The 15432-nt window shown below is 37.8% G+C and overlaps 1 protein-coding gene and 1 long non-coding RNA gene across 2 annotated transcripts in view; both read right to left on the minus strand.

Annotated features, from left to right (window-relative positions):
• Positions 1-530: 530 nt before the first annotated feature.
• Positions 531-6058, minus strand: LOC145550543 (uncharacterized). Its single transcript, XR_014086430.1, has 3 exons — positions 5742-6058; positions 1958-2517; positions 531-1205 (listed from the first exon to the last, which is right to left on the minus strand). It is a non-coding gene; the product is annotated as an uncharacterized LOC145550543 (long non-coding RNA).
• A 3357-nt stretch (positions 6059-9415) lies between these two features.
• LOC145550542 (uncharacterized) overlaps positions 9416-15432 on the minus strand; it is a 34774-nt gene continuing 28757 nt past the window's right edge. The window contains exon 4 of the mRNA XM_081604437.1: positions 9416-10893. Within this exon, the coding sequence (XP_081460563.1) occupies positions 10556-10893 (338 nt within the window). The 3' untranslated portion in view covers positions 9416-10555. The remainder of the gene's footprint in view (positions 10894-15432) is intronic.

Here is a 15432-nt window from a genome sequence, read left to right on the forward strand (position 1 = left end):
ACAGGTCCCACATGAAAATGGCTTTTCATCTGTGTGAATCACCATGTGCTGAGTTAAATTCGATTTTGACTAAAACCTTTTCCACAGGTCCCACATGAAAATGGCTTTTCATCTGTGTGAATCCATGTGCTGAGTTAAATTCGGTTTTGACTAAAACCTTTTCCACAGGTCCCACATGAAAACGGCTTTTCACCTGTGTGAATCATCATGTGCTGTGTTAAATGAAATTTGTGACTAAAATTTTTCCACAGGTCACACATGAAAACAGCTTTTCACCTGTGTGAATCATCATGTGCTGTGTTAAACCTGTTTTAGACTAAAACTTTTTCCACAGGTCCACATGAAAATGGCTTTTCACCTGTGTGAATCATCATGTGCCGTGTTAAACGAGATTTGCAACTAAAACTTTTTCCACAGGTCACACATGAAAGCGGCTTTTCACCTGTGTGAATCATCATGTGCCGAGTTAAATTAATTTTTGACCAAAACTCTTTCCACAGGTCCACATGAAAACGGCTTTTCACCTGTGTGAATCATCATGTGCTGTGTTAAACGAGATTTGCGACTAAAACTTTTTCCACAGGTCACACATGAAAACGGCTTTTCACCTGTGTGAATCATCATGTGCTGTGTTAAACTAAGTTTGTGACTAAAACTTTTTCCACAGGTCACACATGAAAACGGCTTTTCACCTGTGTGAATCATCATGTGCTGAGTTAAATCACTTTTTCGCCTAAAAAATTTTCCACAGGTCCCACATGAAAATGGCTTTTCACCTGTGTGAATCCTCTTATGAGCATCAAGAGAATATTTGCAAGCAAAAAGCTTTTTACAGGTCACACAGGAGAAAGGTTTTCTTCTTTTCTGATTTTGCTTCTCAGCTTCAGCAGCTTCTTGGAAGATGACCTGCTCCTTGTTTGGTTCTGATTCAGTTTGGTTTGTTTGTTCATAAACAGGAACCACCATGCAGGTATTAGTCTCCTGTTTTAATTCAAGCTGTTCTTCACCCTGACTGGAGTAAACTTCTTTCTCTTCCACTTTTATTTGTTGATATTCTAGATCCTGCTGCTCTTCTTTTATATGTTGATCTTCTGGCTCTTCTTTTTCTTGTTTCACCTGCAGAGGTTCTACCTCGTCCTGGTCCAGATTGGATCTCCTCTCCTGGTTATACATCTCGTTCTCATAAACGTTATGTTGCAGGCAATCTGGAGAGGAAAACAGGAAAAAAAGAGGAATTGTTAACGTTACTGGAGTAATTAACAGATGTTGTTATCCTTTAGTAGTCAGCCCCGCCTACGCCTCACTACTCCTCTGGACTTGCTACTGCCCAGTTCTCTGTCTAACAGGTCCGGAAAATCCCCATAACTTGGAGATTACCCTAAAGATAGTTTATGGAGCATTATCTAGTCAAACTGGGAGCGGAAAGGACTCGTCTAGCTCTAACTACCTTCGATCCAGACGTTATGACCCTTTTCAGTTGAGGAACAATCAGCTGAGTAGCCCTCACAACTGCATAACCCCTACAACCACTCCTGTTAACGGTAGCTCCTTCCCTAAAATAACGGCACTTGTTAACGGCTAGATTGGATTTAGTGACTTAGATTTAAGTCCCAGGGTCATTATTCCAACACTCACCAGAGGAAAACACAAAGTCACCACATCTCTAGAATCATGTATGCTTTCTTTACTACAATCAGCAAAACCAATACTGATTAAAAATGACACAATTAAATTCACTGTCCACAATTCTCATTAGTATTTTAGAATATAACTTTATTAAGCAAGCTTTAGCAGGGGCAAATGACAAGCAGGTTTATTTTCCAAAGATTATGAAATCGGTAAGAATATAATAAAATCAATTTAAAATCAATCACATCCTGTCTTCATTCCTATCCCTAACCTGTGTCACTGAGTTTACTGAGCGAGACTTTGGGGGGAGAGGCAGGTCAACTCATACCCAATGGCACTTGGTCTCGGCAGCTGTAATCTTCAAATATCCTTGGCCAAAGTCTTTGCCCCGGAAGAGCAAAGTCCTCTTTCAGAAGAGAAGCAGAGCAGAACTGTTCGTTATCCTTCTAACGTGCAGAATCTTTGTCTTTAAATGACCTCTGTCTCTTCTCCAAGTCTGCTGCAGTAGAGTTGAGAATGTTGGGTAGAGGCAGAGGAGTTGGTCGGATCAGGAACCAGGGTCGGGGCTGATGGAACTCGTCCCTTCTTGGCGGCGTGAAGTCTTGAGCTTCCCTTGGTCCCGGGGTGCGGTCCTCTGCTGGTCTTTAGCCTGCTTCCTCTTGTTGGCTCCTCTTCTGCGCCGCGGACGAAGAACGTCTTTCCTCCCCTATCCTCTGGTTTTTATACCCTCTCAACCCAGGGCTGTCTACGGGGCAGGGCTACGTGACTTTAGAGCCGTCCCACTGTCTGTGGAAAGTCCCAACCTTCCCCAACCATCACCTCCCTTATGACTCACTTATGCCTCATTACAGCAACTCTCCGGTACTTCCCCTTTTTTCCGCTGGCCATCTGTAATTCATCACAAAGCATAATCAATTTTCCACTGGCCATCTGTTTCTGGCCATCTGTTCCCCCAGCAACCCCACCCTGCTCAGTGTACTCATTACCACACAGTTTTATTCTGTTTCTTACAATCTTAAGTCTCTCTTCATTCAGTCATTGTAATTCATCACAAAACATAATCAATGTGTTACTTTATCAACTTATTACTTCAGTATGACTCTTCCTCACATCTCTTATTTTTAATAATCAATGATCATTGTACAATAATCAAGCTGTTATTATTAACTCAAAGGTACAAACCTAAATTTCTCTAATGTATTATAACATTCTAACTTATCAAAAAGACAGTACATATATGTTGATTATGCATTACAGACGTTCTTACTTTTACAGATGTATTATATTTTATACTTGTTTCTCTTAATCATCATTAAATCAACATACAAGATTTGCTGTTATCTCTCAGGCCTTTATTCCGTTTTCTGCGTGTACCTGGACAGATCTCACACTCTTATACCAGTTTTCATGACACAGACGTTCATCATTTAAGACAGAAATCACCAAACAAACACATCTGAAAATTCAAGAGTGCAGACATTCAGCTGACATTTGGAAAATTACCAAATTAAATATTTCTGATTAATTTATTCACTGTAGGTATGATTGTTATTGTTTAAAAATTATTTTCTAGTATTATTTCGAGTATTTTCTATGTTGAAGCGATTAACTTTTTATTTTTATTACTTTGAACTTTGAGTTCAGTTTCATGTTTCATGTAAAGAAATTTTTTGTTTCTTTACTTAAAAAAAATTCCTAACCCAAGAACCCAGAATCTTGACAGTTTGTCCATTTTCTGTAAGTTTAGGGACTGGTACAGGACCAGCATGCACTGGGCTTTCACCAGGTCTTATCTTTTTTTACTGCTAAGAATAATGATAATTCTTAGCAACAGAGAAAACATGCAAACAAAGAAAGAGACGCAAACAAATGAAATACAGCAAACAAGAAGAGATGACGGAAACAAAAAGCAAATAAAATGTAGCAAACAAAAAAAGAGACGCAAACAAAACCCTCCTGCTGTGCTGGACCAAAACAGCAGAAGATGCCTCAGCACCGCAGGATATTGTTGATCAGATCGACGGACTATTGACGTGAGGGCTTGACAGACAACGTGTCGCAAATAAGATGGACATAATATTGTGTATATTTTGTGATTAGAATATTACTTTACTGTATATATGTCCACCAGTGAAATATCAGCTAATGCTAGCTGGTATAGTGCTATAGTACTTGGTGTTCAGTCCCCGCTCTGAAAGTAACCGAGATTATTTTTAAAAAAGTTTCAGTTATTTTCTAACACTGACTTAGATATCTGATACAAGAGCCTATTATAGAAATGAAACATTATAAAAATAATATTACACGTTATAACATTCACCAGAAAAGTTTACAAAGATGGCAATGGCTATTATGAACTTCACTCTGTCAAAGTAAGGTACCTCCCAAATCTCCCGTTTTTGTTTTGAAGGTTTCCTATGTGTGTGTGTGTGTGCGCGCTAAACATGTATAGCTTAATATTATTCAGTATTAATCATTATTTATTTCTGTCTATATTTATATAAATATGTATTGATAAGACGAGAGCGGTCCATTAGGCGTCTGTCCTTTTATTATGTCTATGTGAGAAACGGCCCGGTCTGCGGAAGACGGGTCCTTCGAAGGCCACGAATATGGACGACCAGAAGAGAGAAGCTGTAGCCTTCAGCTAGCTGCCTAGCCTCCATCTCGGCGTTATGTTGCTTAGCAACCGTGACAACGTGAAGCACAGAGTGCTAAGGAAAAAAACGGACTAGAAGGTAGTTTTTTACTCTTTTTTCTGTATTATTCTTCACCTTTTGTGATAAAGGCTGTTCCATACTAAAAAAGAAATCTGTTTGATTCTAAAATGTTTAAACATTTATAGCAAGGAATGTAAGCAAATTATTCATTTTCAAATACTCTCTAGATCTCAGGAAGTAAGACATTACAGTTAAATAAAGCTATTATGTTTGAAGGCTTAACTTTAATCAGTAAAACCCATTTGCTCAGGAATAAATACTTCAGTGAAACAAATTTTTTACAACTATTACCTGGCTTAATATCTGTGTTCCACCTCCACTCATCGGGGAAAACTAGCGGGAGTTTTTAAAACGATTTGCCGGGAGACGTGCGTTCTCTCTCGGTGTACCGAACATGGAGCGCCCGGTCAGCTGACAGCTGGCGAGGGGAGCTGGCTGTTAATGCAGCGGGAGCAGACATCTCCGAAAACGTGAGCAATATTGCAATTAAGTGATTTATTGATGCACCTAGCAGATATTTGAGATCTATACATCAACATTCTCGCCGAAAAACATTGTAAAAAATCATTTTGTGTAATACAGCAAAAAAAATAAAAAATAAAAAAATTGCTGCCATTGCTGCGTTTCTCAACACCCGTTTTAAAGGATGCTGACCCTAAATTTGGACAGCTGTTTTTTGTTCGACTCCCTCTAGTGGTCTGGAGCACTTCCGTTTTCAGCACTTTTTGTTTGCATCTTTTGTTTGCTGCATTTAATTTGCGTCTCTTTTTGTTTGTTGCATTTTATTTGCTGTTTGCTACATTTTATTTGCCTTTTGTTTGCGTCATTTCTTCTTATTTGCTGCATTACATTTCTTTGAATCTCTTTGTTTGGTTGTTTTCTCTGTTGCTGCGCATTTGCACCCGTCGGCCACAGGTTCATATAAAGACCAGCTGTGCCTTTATGTGGAAGGATAAAAAGAAACTGTTCATTATAGAAACAATAAACAGAACAGATTCCAGGAGGATTTTAGAAATACGGAGTTGTGTCTGCCTCGTTATTTTAACCTGTTGTATCCTGTTTACAGGAAAAAATCTGCGTCTATTACAGCGACACCAGCCATGTTGCGTGAAACACTTGCTTTACTAGCCTTTTGCTGAATTGTTTTCATATTTCTCCTGTTTATGAAAGTAAGTCTCAGCAGTTAAAGGAGGAGAGCCCTAAGAAAGATAACTGGTTCCATTTTCTCTCTACATAAATAAGCCATTCTCACAGCGTAGTTGTGATGTTTGCGCTCTTTTATCTGATATAAAAACATTTATACAGGAGGGGAACGGTTACTATAATGACCCTCATGCAGAAAGTTTCATACATTCAAACCTTAACCTGAATCCAAACGCTGGTGTTTCTTACCTATTCGGTATAAGATTATCTTGGGCTTCCGGGAGAAATCCAGCAGTCTGCGTTGATCATCCATCTCTTCCTCTTGATGATTTCTTTAAACTCTGTGAATGTTTCTTCAACAGCAGTCAAATGCTTGTTGATAAACTCGTTTATACAAACTCTCGAAAATTCAACAAAACAAACCATGCGCCATCTTGTTTCTCGTCTTCTTCTTCGTCTTTTTTATGGCGGTTGGCAAACAACTTTAAGGTGCATTACCGCCACCTTCCAGGTTGGAGTATGGATAAGAAGCTCATAGCCTCCTCGTTCTTCTAAGAAAATTAAAAATACTATCAAAAACTATATCTCCCGATTAACTCTGAAACAATTCTCTTATAACCAACTTATTTTTATTACTACTAAGCTCACTATCTTGTAAAATACACTATCTTGTATCTTTCTTTCCCGTACATATTTGTTGGTTTGGACATACAGGATTAAATAGTACTCTTAACTTAATGAATAAACGTAATACAGGTTGTTGTATTTATTGTGGAAAGTTAGAAACAGTACAGCATATCTTTTTAGAAAAAAATTAATTGTTAATGCATGTCACCATGAGAAAAGCCTTCTGGGTTTTGCTTAAAAACTTTTTAAAATATTAAAATCACACATTTTTGCTCATGAAGTGAAAAAATCATTTGGAAAACAAACTTATTGTCAGGAATCTTTTCTTGTTATTCTATGTTTTTGTTTGTGACTCAAAGTTTTGCTTGTGATTCTTACATGACATTATGGGCAGGGCCTAAAATTACAACAAAAAGATTTCTGGTGTGTGCAAATAGAAGTTTATGTTTGGCAAATAACATTTTAAGTTCACGAGACAAAATTACTTATTTAATTTTAAAAAAATTTTTAAACAAAACTTTTTGTAAAAAAAAAAAAGAAAAAAAGGGAAATAATTACAATTCCAAAAGTTTTGATTACAAATTTATTTTGGTTAACTGTTTTTTTTTTTAATTATTTTGGGAAAATATTTAATTGCATCCTCACCAGACCCTAAACGTACTTAAAGTCTGGATCGACTTTTTTCCCCTTCATTAATGACACTTTTATTACATACATTATGTCTATCATGGTAATTCAGGATGAGTTTTTTTAAATTCTAAATTAATTCTTAATGAATTTAAGTGATATTCTCCTTCAAGATACATTTGCCTAACACTGGAATAAATGCAATGTACATTATACAGCAAAGGAAAATAGAAGATCTGACATATATCGATTATGGAGTTGATTCGTTTTGGACGAGCGATCTGCCCCTATTGCATAAGCAATGCTGAAGAATGACTGATATCATTAACGATACAGGGAAGAAGCTTTTCAGTTATCTTGTGTTGCTAGCAAAATAGTTAGCTAGCAGCTAGCTAATAGCACAACAACAACAACAACAACCTAATGTCTGTTGTTTCTGACCTCATAAAAATCAAAATTGACCAGGGTGCCAAAACTTTTATGAGGTTGTGAATACTTTTAATATGTTCATTTTGCTTAGTTTTAACATAGGAAGCAACCCTGAGACTCTTAAAGTCCTGTGATAAACCTTTGCACAAAGTTATAGCAAGCTTACCCCTTAAGCCCTGCCAGCATGCCTTGGTGGGCCCCATGTGGGGGAAAGGAGGGCTGATATATGGGTCCCATAAAGGTTTGTCTGTGGGCTCCATGGTGGCCCCACATGGGTTTGCCCATCTAGGGCCACAGCCTACGTGGGGCCTACCTGGGCCCTAAATAGACAAACCCATGTGGGCCGACACCATGTACGGTTCATTACAGGATGCACATTCAAAGGCCAAATATGGGACGACTCCGTATTTTACAGGACGGATGGCAACCCTATTCCGGGGTGCTAAAGCCCCCCTAAATTAGGTCTAGAATCGCCACTGGATCCAATAGAGATCATCTCTGTGTTGACTGAGGCCTGTTACTTTGGCGCCGACCTGTTGATGATGGGCAAGAGTGGACGAGTAGGCTGCAGGAGCGCCATGTTTGAAATCGCTGTGTTTGTTATAAAGTAAGTTACTTTACGGAAATCTTATTCAAAGCCTGCTTGAAATATGTCAGGGATAAAAAAACGTGCCAGGAGCGGGCAGCAGATCAATTATGGATATACTAAGGTGATCTACCATCAAACTGAGGATTGAGTCCATGAAGCTGAGGATCCCTTGATGACCGAGTGGGACATGTTAACAGTTAGCTTACTTTGTAAATGGTTAGCGGCGGCTTCACTGGAGGAAATGGCCGCTTGTATCTACCCATTTGTCTTCAAAGTAACAAATGAATAATTCACTTGAGGTTCATAAAGGTTAAAAAATAACCAAGCAAGTCCATGGGTAGCACATCTAAGGCACATTCAGTGACACTGAGGGGTCAGTGGATTGGTGGCAATTGAAGTTCAGCATTTTGGTGCAATCCCTTTGCTAAACCAGGACTCTTGGGCAGTAAGACAGAAAAACTCAACAGGTTGTAATGGGAATTCAGCCCAACATCAGATCTATTCACCTCTGTTTGCCTCTGCACAATAAAAGCAGTGATTTAATCCAAGAACTTGTGAAAAGGTAAAGTTTTATCTTATTTGTTTAGTCACTTCAGCAGCAGATTGAGAAGTACAGGCATTCATGCATCCACTAACATCAGTTAAAGAATCAGTGAAATCGGTGATTTGCTCTGCTTTGTAAAGCTTATAAGACAAATCTAATTACAGAAACGGAAACATGAGATGAGATCCTGCACAGTAATTGGGTTTATTATTCTCTTAAGGTTTTTTCACTAAAAAATTGTGTTTCTCTTTTATATAGTTGTACAATATACAGCTATGTTTGGTTTTACAGCATTCTGACAGCAGTTTAAGTCTGAAAACATCTGCTGTTTAAGATAGCTTCCTTTTAATCAGTTATAAAACTTTTACCAGAAACATGTTGGACAAACACATATAAACTGTAAAGATATGTTTAAAACTCATCCAGTCTGCAGACAAACTGTAAGAAAATCAAAAAAATATTCTTCTTCTAGTTATTCCAATTTTTAAATAACTACATTTTTTTTTACTTTAATCATATTTCAAAGAGGTTCTGTGTTCAAATCATCAGCTCAAAATGAACAAGTTAAATGAACAGATTCCCAAAGATTTCCAGCATCAGGAGATACATATTTTTTTCTCATTCAATTTTAAAAATAAAGCAAAGCAAATAAATCTGCAAAGCCAAGGCTATAAAACAAAATGGACACAGGTTTAATTTGCCGTTTCCCGAAGACCAAACCCCCACGCAGAATCTTCACTTCTCAAACTCGCCATTATTCTCAGAATGACCACGTCAAGATCATTCATCCCTTCATCAATAAATCTTTAATCATATATCTTTGTGGCGTGGTCCTTGCAAATGAAGTTGTCATTAAAATCATAAGTTTAAACTTTGCCATTGTTAACTTTTTGGGCCAACTGACCTAAGGAAATATTTCAAATTAAAAACCCAGATCAAGCCAAAATAACTCCTGATGACCTGCTGCCTGTAGATGATATTTAACAGATTCCCACAACCTCATTTCTTCTAATTATAGTATGATTTTAGAAAAATTTGTCAGTTTTTAAAGTGAATATAAAACATCCCGTAGCAATCATACGTATCCAAAAATCTGGGAAAAATAATAAAAAATACCAAAACCCATTTGAAAAGCTAATCACCTTTGTCATGTTTTTAAATATGGAAAACAATTAAAGCCACCCCATTCAGTTGTATTGCTTTCTATGCAACTGGCAGCTTTTACTTTATTTTATTTTTCCCACCTAAAACTAACTTAATACAAAAGACAGAAACTGGTGAAGGCAGCTCAAACTAAAAGTGCAACTCAGGTGGAAAAGAGTGAGTAAAGTAAAGTAAAACTCAGTAAACCTGTCTAAACATTCATTAACATTTCCAAACCAAAAATCAACATGTTCTGCCTTCATGATGTGACAGAAAAAAGTGAACCCAACACTAAAAACACATCTTCACAATCATTTTTAGAACAAATATCTTAGTACACTTGAAATAAGACCACACTAGCTCACAAGTACATTTTCTGCAATAAATAGGTGCACGTTTTAAGAAAATAATTCCTTAATATTGACAAAAAAAAGGAGTAGTTCACTTACACTGAAAAGATTCAACTAAAAAAAAAAGAGTTAATTTGTTACATGTAATCAAATTAAGTTAATACACGTAAATATTTTAAGTTATTTTATAGTTTGGAAAACTTACTGTGATTATATGTAACAAATTAACTACATTTTTTTTATAAGCTGGAGCTCAATTCTTTGTTTCAGTGCATACCAAGACATTTTTCCTATGTTATCAGTCAAATAATCTGCCAGAGGAATGTTAAGAAATTACTGAGCTAAAATAAGCCACTTTATCTTGATGAAAAGTTACTTATAACTTGTATTATTTTAAGTGTACCAATATATCTGCACCAAAAACTAGACCAAAAAACACTTTTTGCAGTGAAGTGTTTTTTTAGAGGAGTTTGGGCTGGATGGGTTGGGTCTGACTGAGGAATAGGCCCCGATGTGCGTGACGAGGTTGGGTTCCACGCTGTGCGCTCTTTCTCCGAGAGTGGTCCTGGCCTTGCGGTAGAGAACCATATCCTTGGCGTTCCCTTTGTAGCAGATCGAGCCATCCAGGAAGTCCGCCACCCTTAGCGAGGCGTTGCCGGGGAAAAGCATGGCCGGGTGCAGCACTCGGTTGCCGGGGAGACGGCGTAGAGCTGCGGGGAGATTCTCCGCATCTCCAAGAGGTAGTGCCTTCCTATCAGCTCGGCGGCCACCATAAAGTAGAGGGTGAAGAAGACGAGGTGGTTGGCCGATAGAGTGAAGGAGAGGGAGCAGGGGTTACAGTAAGGGATTGAGAGGAGGAGCGCGGTTGCCCCACCAAACCGAGCCCCACCCACTCCAGAATGCGGTACGGCTCGGGGTTCCAGTAGCGCTGCAGCCTTTCAGGGTGATACAGCTTGATGTACAGCGTATGGAAGGCAAACCGGCGAGAAAGCAGATCCTTAACCACTGTGAAGAACTCCTCTCCAGGTAGAGCGTCGTTACACAACAAATGAGTCCTGAAGATGATCCTCCAGCTGGTTTTCCAGTTTAAATCTGCGTGTTCAAAACAAAACTGGGTTTTTCATCACATGCTGCCCAGATTTTATGCCATATTTAGCTGTGTGGAAGGCATATATTGCCTAAATGAGTAGGGTCGCTACTCATTTAGGCAATATATGCCTTCTGAATGCCAGGGGTGAACTTTATGAATGCCACAAGTCTTCAATCTACTGTGACATTAGGGCCTGGGTTATAGAACAGGGAAAGTTACAACCCATATGTACCACACTGTTCTATTAGCTGCTAGTTTGTCTTGTCCATCGATTGTCAAATCGGATTACTCTGGAGAAAAGTCTCCAGAAACATTATGGCCCGAAATATTACCCTGCCTGTCTCTGCATCCCTTAGACTGGCTGTTGACTCGTCCTTTGACTTATAAACTCTGGTCAGAATGAGGACCTCCAAATATGCATGTAAATGCATTTGGTCCAGCTCCTTCCAGTTCTCTCCAAAAACTCACCTTCCTTTTAGATCTGTCATTTCAACAAGGATTTTCTGTATTACACAAAGCCTGAGTAGCTCAAAGACTGACTTGATGTCTATAATGCGAGTTACTGCCATCCTAGTCAACCCTGGAATGATCAACAAGAAGTTCCAGAGCTTCCAGGGTTTCATCTTTTTATTTCCCTGCTGCTCATTTACCTAATCTCTGACAGTGACAATATCACATGTACCTTCAGTGTGTAATGTGTTTAGGACTCCCTTACAGAGAGTATTTATGTTCCCTCCACTTCTACTGAGTGTCCACTCAGTTTGGGTGGAGTTTGTCCAGGGGAACAGAAAAGGTACCTGTCAAAAGTTGTATGAACACCTGCTTTCAGGCAGCTTTCTAGTGAAGTAAAGAGAATAGTGAAAGAGTGGGTTTGCGTGATTGTTTAGGGTGTGTGTGGTGTGTGTGTGCATGCATGTGTGGTGTGGTGTGTGTGTGGTGAAATATGTCTCATAGGTGCAAAGAAACAAATAGAATTGGACATTTTTTTAACCTTTTTACCCTTTAACTTGACTGCCGGGTCAAATTGACCCGAACAGTATCGATGTAACAAATAGACCCAGGGGGGCTGCAAATGTGTAAAATGAACCATTTTCATTTTATACATAGAGTGCACCTATTAAGGCAAATAGAAATAGTTTCATGCAGAAAAAATACTTCTTTTAAAAAATTTTTAAACTTTGAAGCGGGTCAAATTGACCCGCAACATAACAGGAGGGTTTTAAACTACTTTGCAGAACAGCACTTTGTGAAGTTCGGTCCATTCACTTGTATTAGCTTACGTCAAAGGATATGCAAGTCATAAATGACTTTGTAAGGACTTAATAAAATGCATATTTATATGTTTATAGATTAAATTAGTTTAAACTTTAAAAAAAGATAGTGATCTTTGACAGAAAACAGCCACAGCAGAAAATAGAAGAATTATACAACTAAGACAAGCGACACACCAAATTATTGGAGACAATAATCACACATAATTTGTACAATCAAGAACAATCAATGAAGGAAAATATGTTTATATTGTATATTGCATTTTCTAAGTAAAAGGGCATGCTAACTTATTTGAAAAGCTTTTATATAGACTGGTTAATATAATTTGAAACATCAGTTTCAGTCTAGTTTTGCTGTAAAGATAAACCTATCAAAGATATTTTTAATACTGTAAATTTCAGATTGCAAACAATTAATGAAAATCTACTAATAGTACACAACAGCACATCTTATTTTGGATTAAAAATGTATTAAAGTAAATTTCATTCACCCCACTCATTCTCTCTATACAGAAAAATACAAATCAATCCTGGAAGTTCATATTTTATATCTCCAATATGCAAATGACAAGATCCAAATGATCACATTTAACAAATTCAAAAATTAAACAATTTTCCCACTTTATAGACAAGAAGCCCTCCAGTTTTCATCTTTTATATTAGCGGTTCTCAACGTAGGCGGTACCGCCCCCCAGGGGGCGTTCAGAGGATGGCAGGGGTCGCTGGCGGACATTTTTACAAAAGGGGGGCGCTGGGATGCGGGGCGTTTGGTCGAAGGTAAACTTTACACCTTAAATGCACAACAATGCCAGTTTAGACTTTGAGCAACTTGGTAAAACTGTATTGTGTAACATTAAATCATGCTTGGCTGCAACTGTATCGATGGCAGCTCTTCTTCTATTCAGTGTTTGTTAGCTTCTGTTAGCTTCTTGGCACAGCTCCGTTCTCCTGCTACTGGTAGCTAAAATCCGATACCCTCACTTGTATCCCTCTGAAAAATGAACCCATTTAAATCAAGAAATCCCTCCATGGGTGATACCACGATAGAGAGCGTTCATTTTATAGAGTTAACACGGTGCTGTAAGTGGTCCGGTATGAAACGGGGTGATAGAACAACACAGCACTTTTTAATTTCAATAATCAGAATGCAGAAATTGTTTCCGTTGTTTTAAAAGGTTTATGTCGGTCTGCCTTTTCCCCATCGATACGCTTCCCGACCGCCCTGCACCTTAGGGGCTTAGAAAAAAAAGGCCGCCCATTGTGCAAAACTCTGAAACAGGAGAAGCGGGACATAAAACGGAGCGACGAACTAGATGTGAATTATGGCATAAAAACAGAGAATCCAACGCTGAACAGTGAAAAATCAACACATGATGTGAAACACATGACGATTAGGCAGCGCAGCAGGTGATGAGTGAAAATTACTGAAATTATAAAAATGTAGCAACAGGAAAGAAACTAAAGTGGACATAGTAATAAGCCAAGAGAGGATAATGCTAATCAAAGGAAACTAAATGGAAATGAATGAAGAACAAAATGCAAGAATAAACTAAGAAACTAAAGTTAATACAGAGGAATAAACTGGTATGGCAAGACCTTTTGAGTAATAATTAATACAGAGACTGTATGGCAAGAATAAACATACACTATTTCCAGGTAAAAGGTGAAATAATATTGTTGATGCCATTTGTTTGTTGAGACCACATCTAGTACTGAGAATAAATATATCTTACAGACCATAACAGTAAAGAACTGATCACTTATTTATGTTTTTAATTAGATTTGATATATTTCTTCAATATTATTTTTCATGTCAGTGTTAATGTCTTGAGGCTGATGACTCCATGACACTTTCAATTTGACTCATTAGGATTTGATTAAGAACCAGATTTGTTCTTTGTCATTTCTGTCCAGTAAAACTATTAATCTATAAATCAATAGACAGGTCTATATAAAGATATAATCCATGTTTCTGTCTCAAATTTGTATGACATTAAAAGGACTTGGAAATGTTGTTTTTCATTGAAAGCTCTGGTTTGCGCAATAAATGCCATGTGGGTGAAATTTTATGGATGATACTCTGATGTCCCATTCTCCTGAAGGCAGCATAGAGCTGCACCACCAGAAACTGACAAACACTGAAGAGAAGAGCTATGATTAATGTAGTTACAGTTCTATCCATGTTTTAATGTTGCAGAGCTCAGTCAGTCGTTTTGCAAATAGTTCAAAGTTTAAACTGGCATGTTGTACATTTTTTATCTGGTCATTTTGTGAAACATTTAACAACTATAAAATGGCACAAAATAAAAATATTTTTTCCACTCTGATTTGCTGCTGTTAGGCCTACCAATTTTAACTTGAATGTTCATTGCATTTTTCATAGACGCCTGTGAAAATAATTTCTATTCCCATGACATTGTTCTCTGGGAAATTATTTTTGATGATAAATACAGAAACAAGCATAAAAATCAAAACATCTACAATGGCGATAGTAATATTAATGATAAAATAATAGTCAGTGCAAAGTATCCTACAAATTCTTTGGTGGGGGGCAGTGAGGGACCTGGAAAAAGGCTAGGGGGCGCTGGCCCAAAAAAGGTTGAGAAACACTGTTTTATATGAACCTCTACATAGGACATACGAAAAATAGTTCTACGGCGTTTCACCTGTGTTCATGCTGAGTTAAACCAATTTTTTGACTAAAACTTTTTCCACAGTCCACATGAAAACGGCTTTCATCTGTGTGAATCATCATGTGCCGAGTTAAAGCCTGTTTTAGACTAAAACTTTTTCCACAGGTCCACATGAAAACGGCTTTTCACCTGTGTGAATCATCATGTGCGAGTTAAACTAAGTTTTGACTAAAACTTTTTCCACAGGTCCCACATGAAAATTTTTTATGTGATCGAGTTAAAGCCGGTTTTAGACTAAAACTTTTTCCACAGGTCCCACATGAAAACGGCTTTTCACCTGTGTGTTAGTTAAACTAAGTTTGTGATTAAAACTTTTTCCACAGGTCCACAAGAAAATGGCTTTTCACCTGTGTGAATCATCATGTGCTGGTTAAATGTAATTTGCGACTAAAACTTTTTCCACAGGTCCCACATGAAAACGGCTTTTCATCTGTGTGAATCATCATGTGCCGAGTTAAACCAATTTTTTGACTAAAACTTTTTCCACAGGTCCCACATGTTTCATCTCATTGCTTGTTAAATTTTAGACTAAAACTTTTCCACAGGTCCCACATGAAAACGGCTTTTCATCTGTGTG

The sequence above is a fragment of the Poecilia reticulata genome, unplaced genomic scaffold (genome assembly GCF_904066995.2).
Source record: "Poecilia reticulata unplaced genomic scaffold, P_reticulata-male-v2 Scaffold_79, whole genome shotgun sequence".
NCBI classification, from domain to species: domain Eukaryota; kingdom Metazoa; phylum Chordata; class Actinopteri; order Cyprinodontiformes; family Poeciliidae; genus Poecilia; species Poecilia reticulata.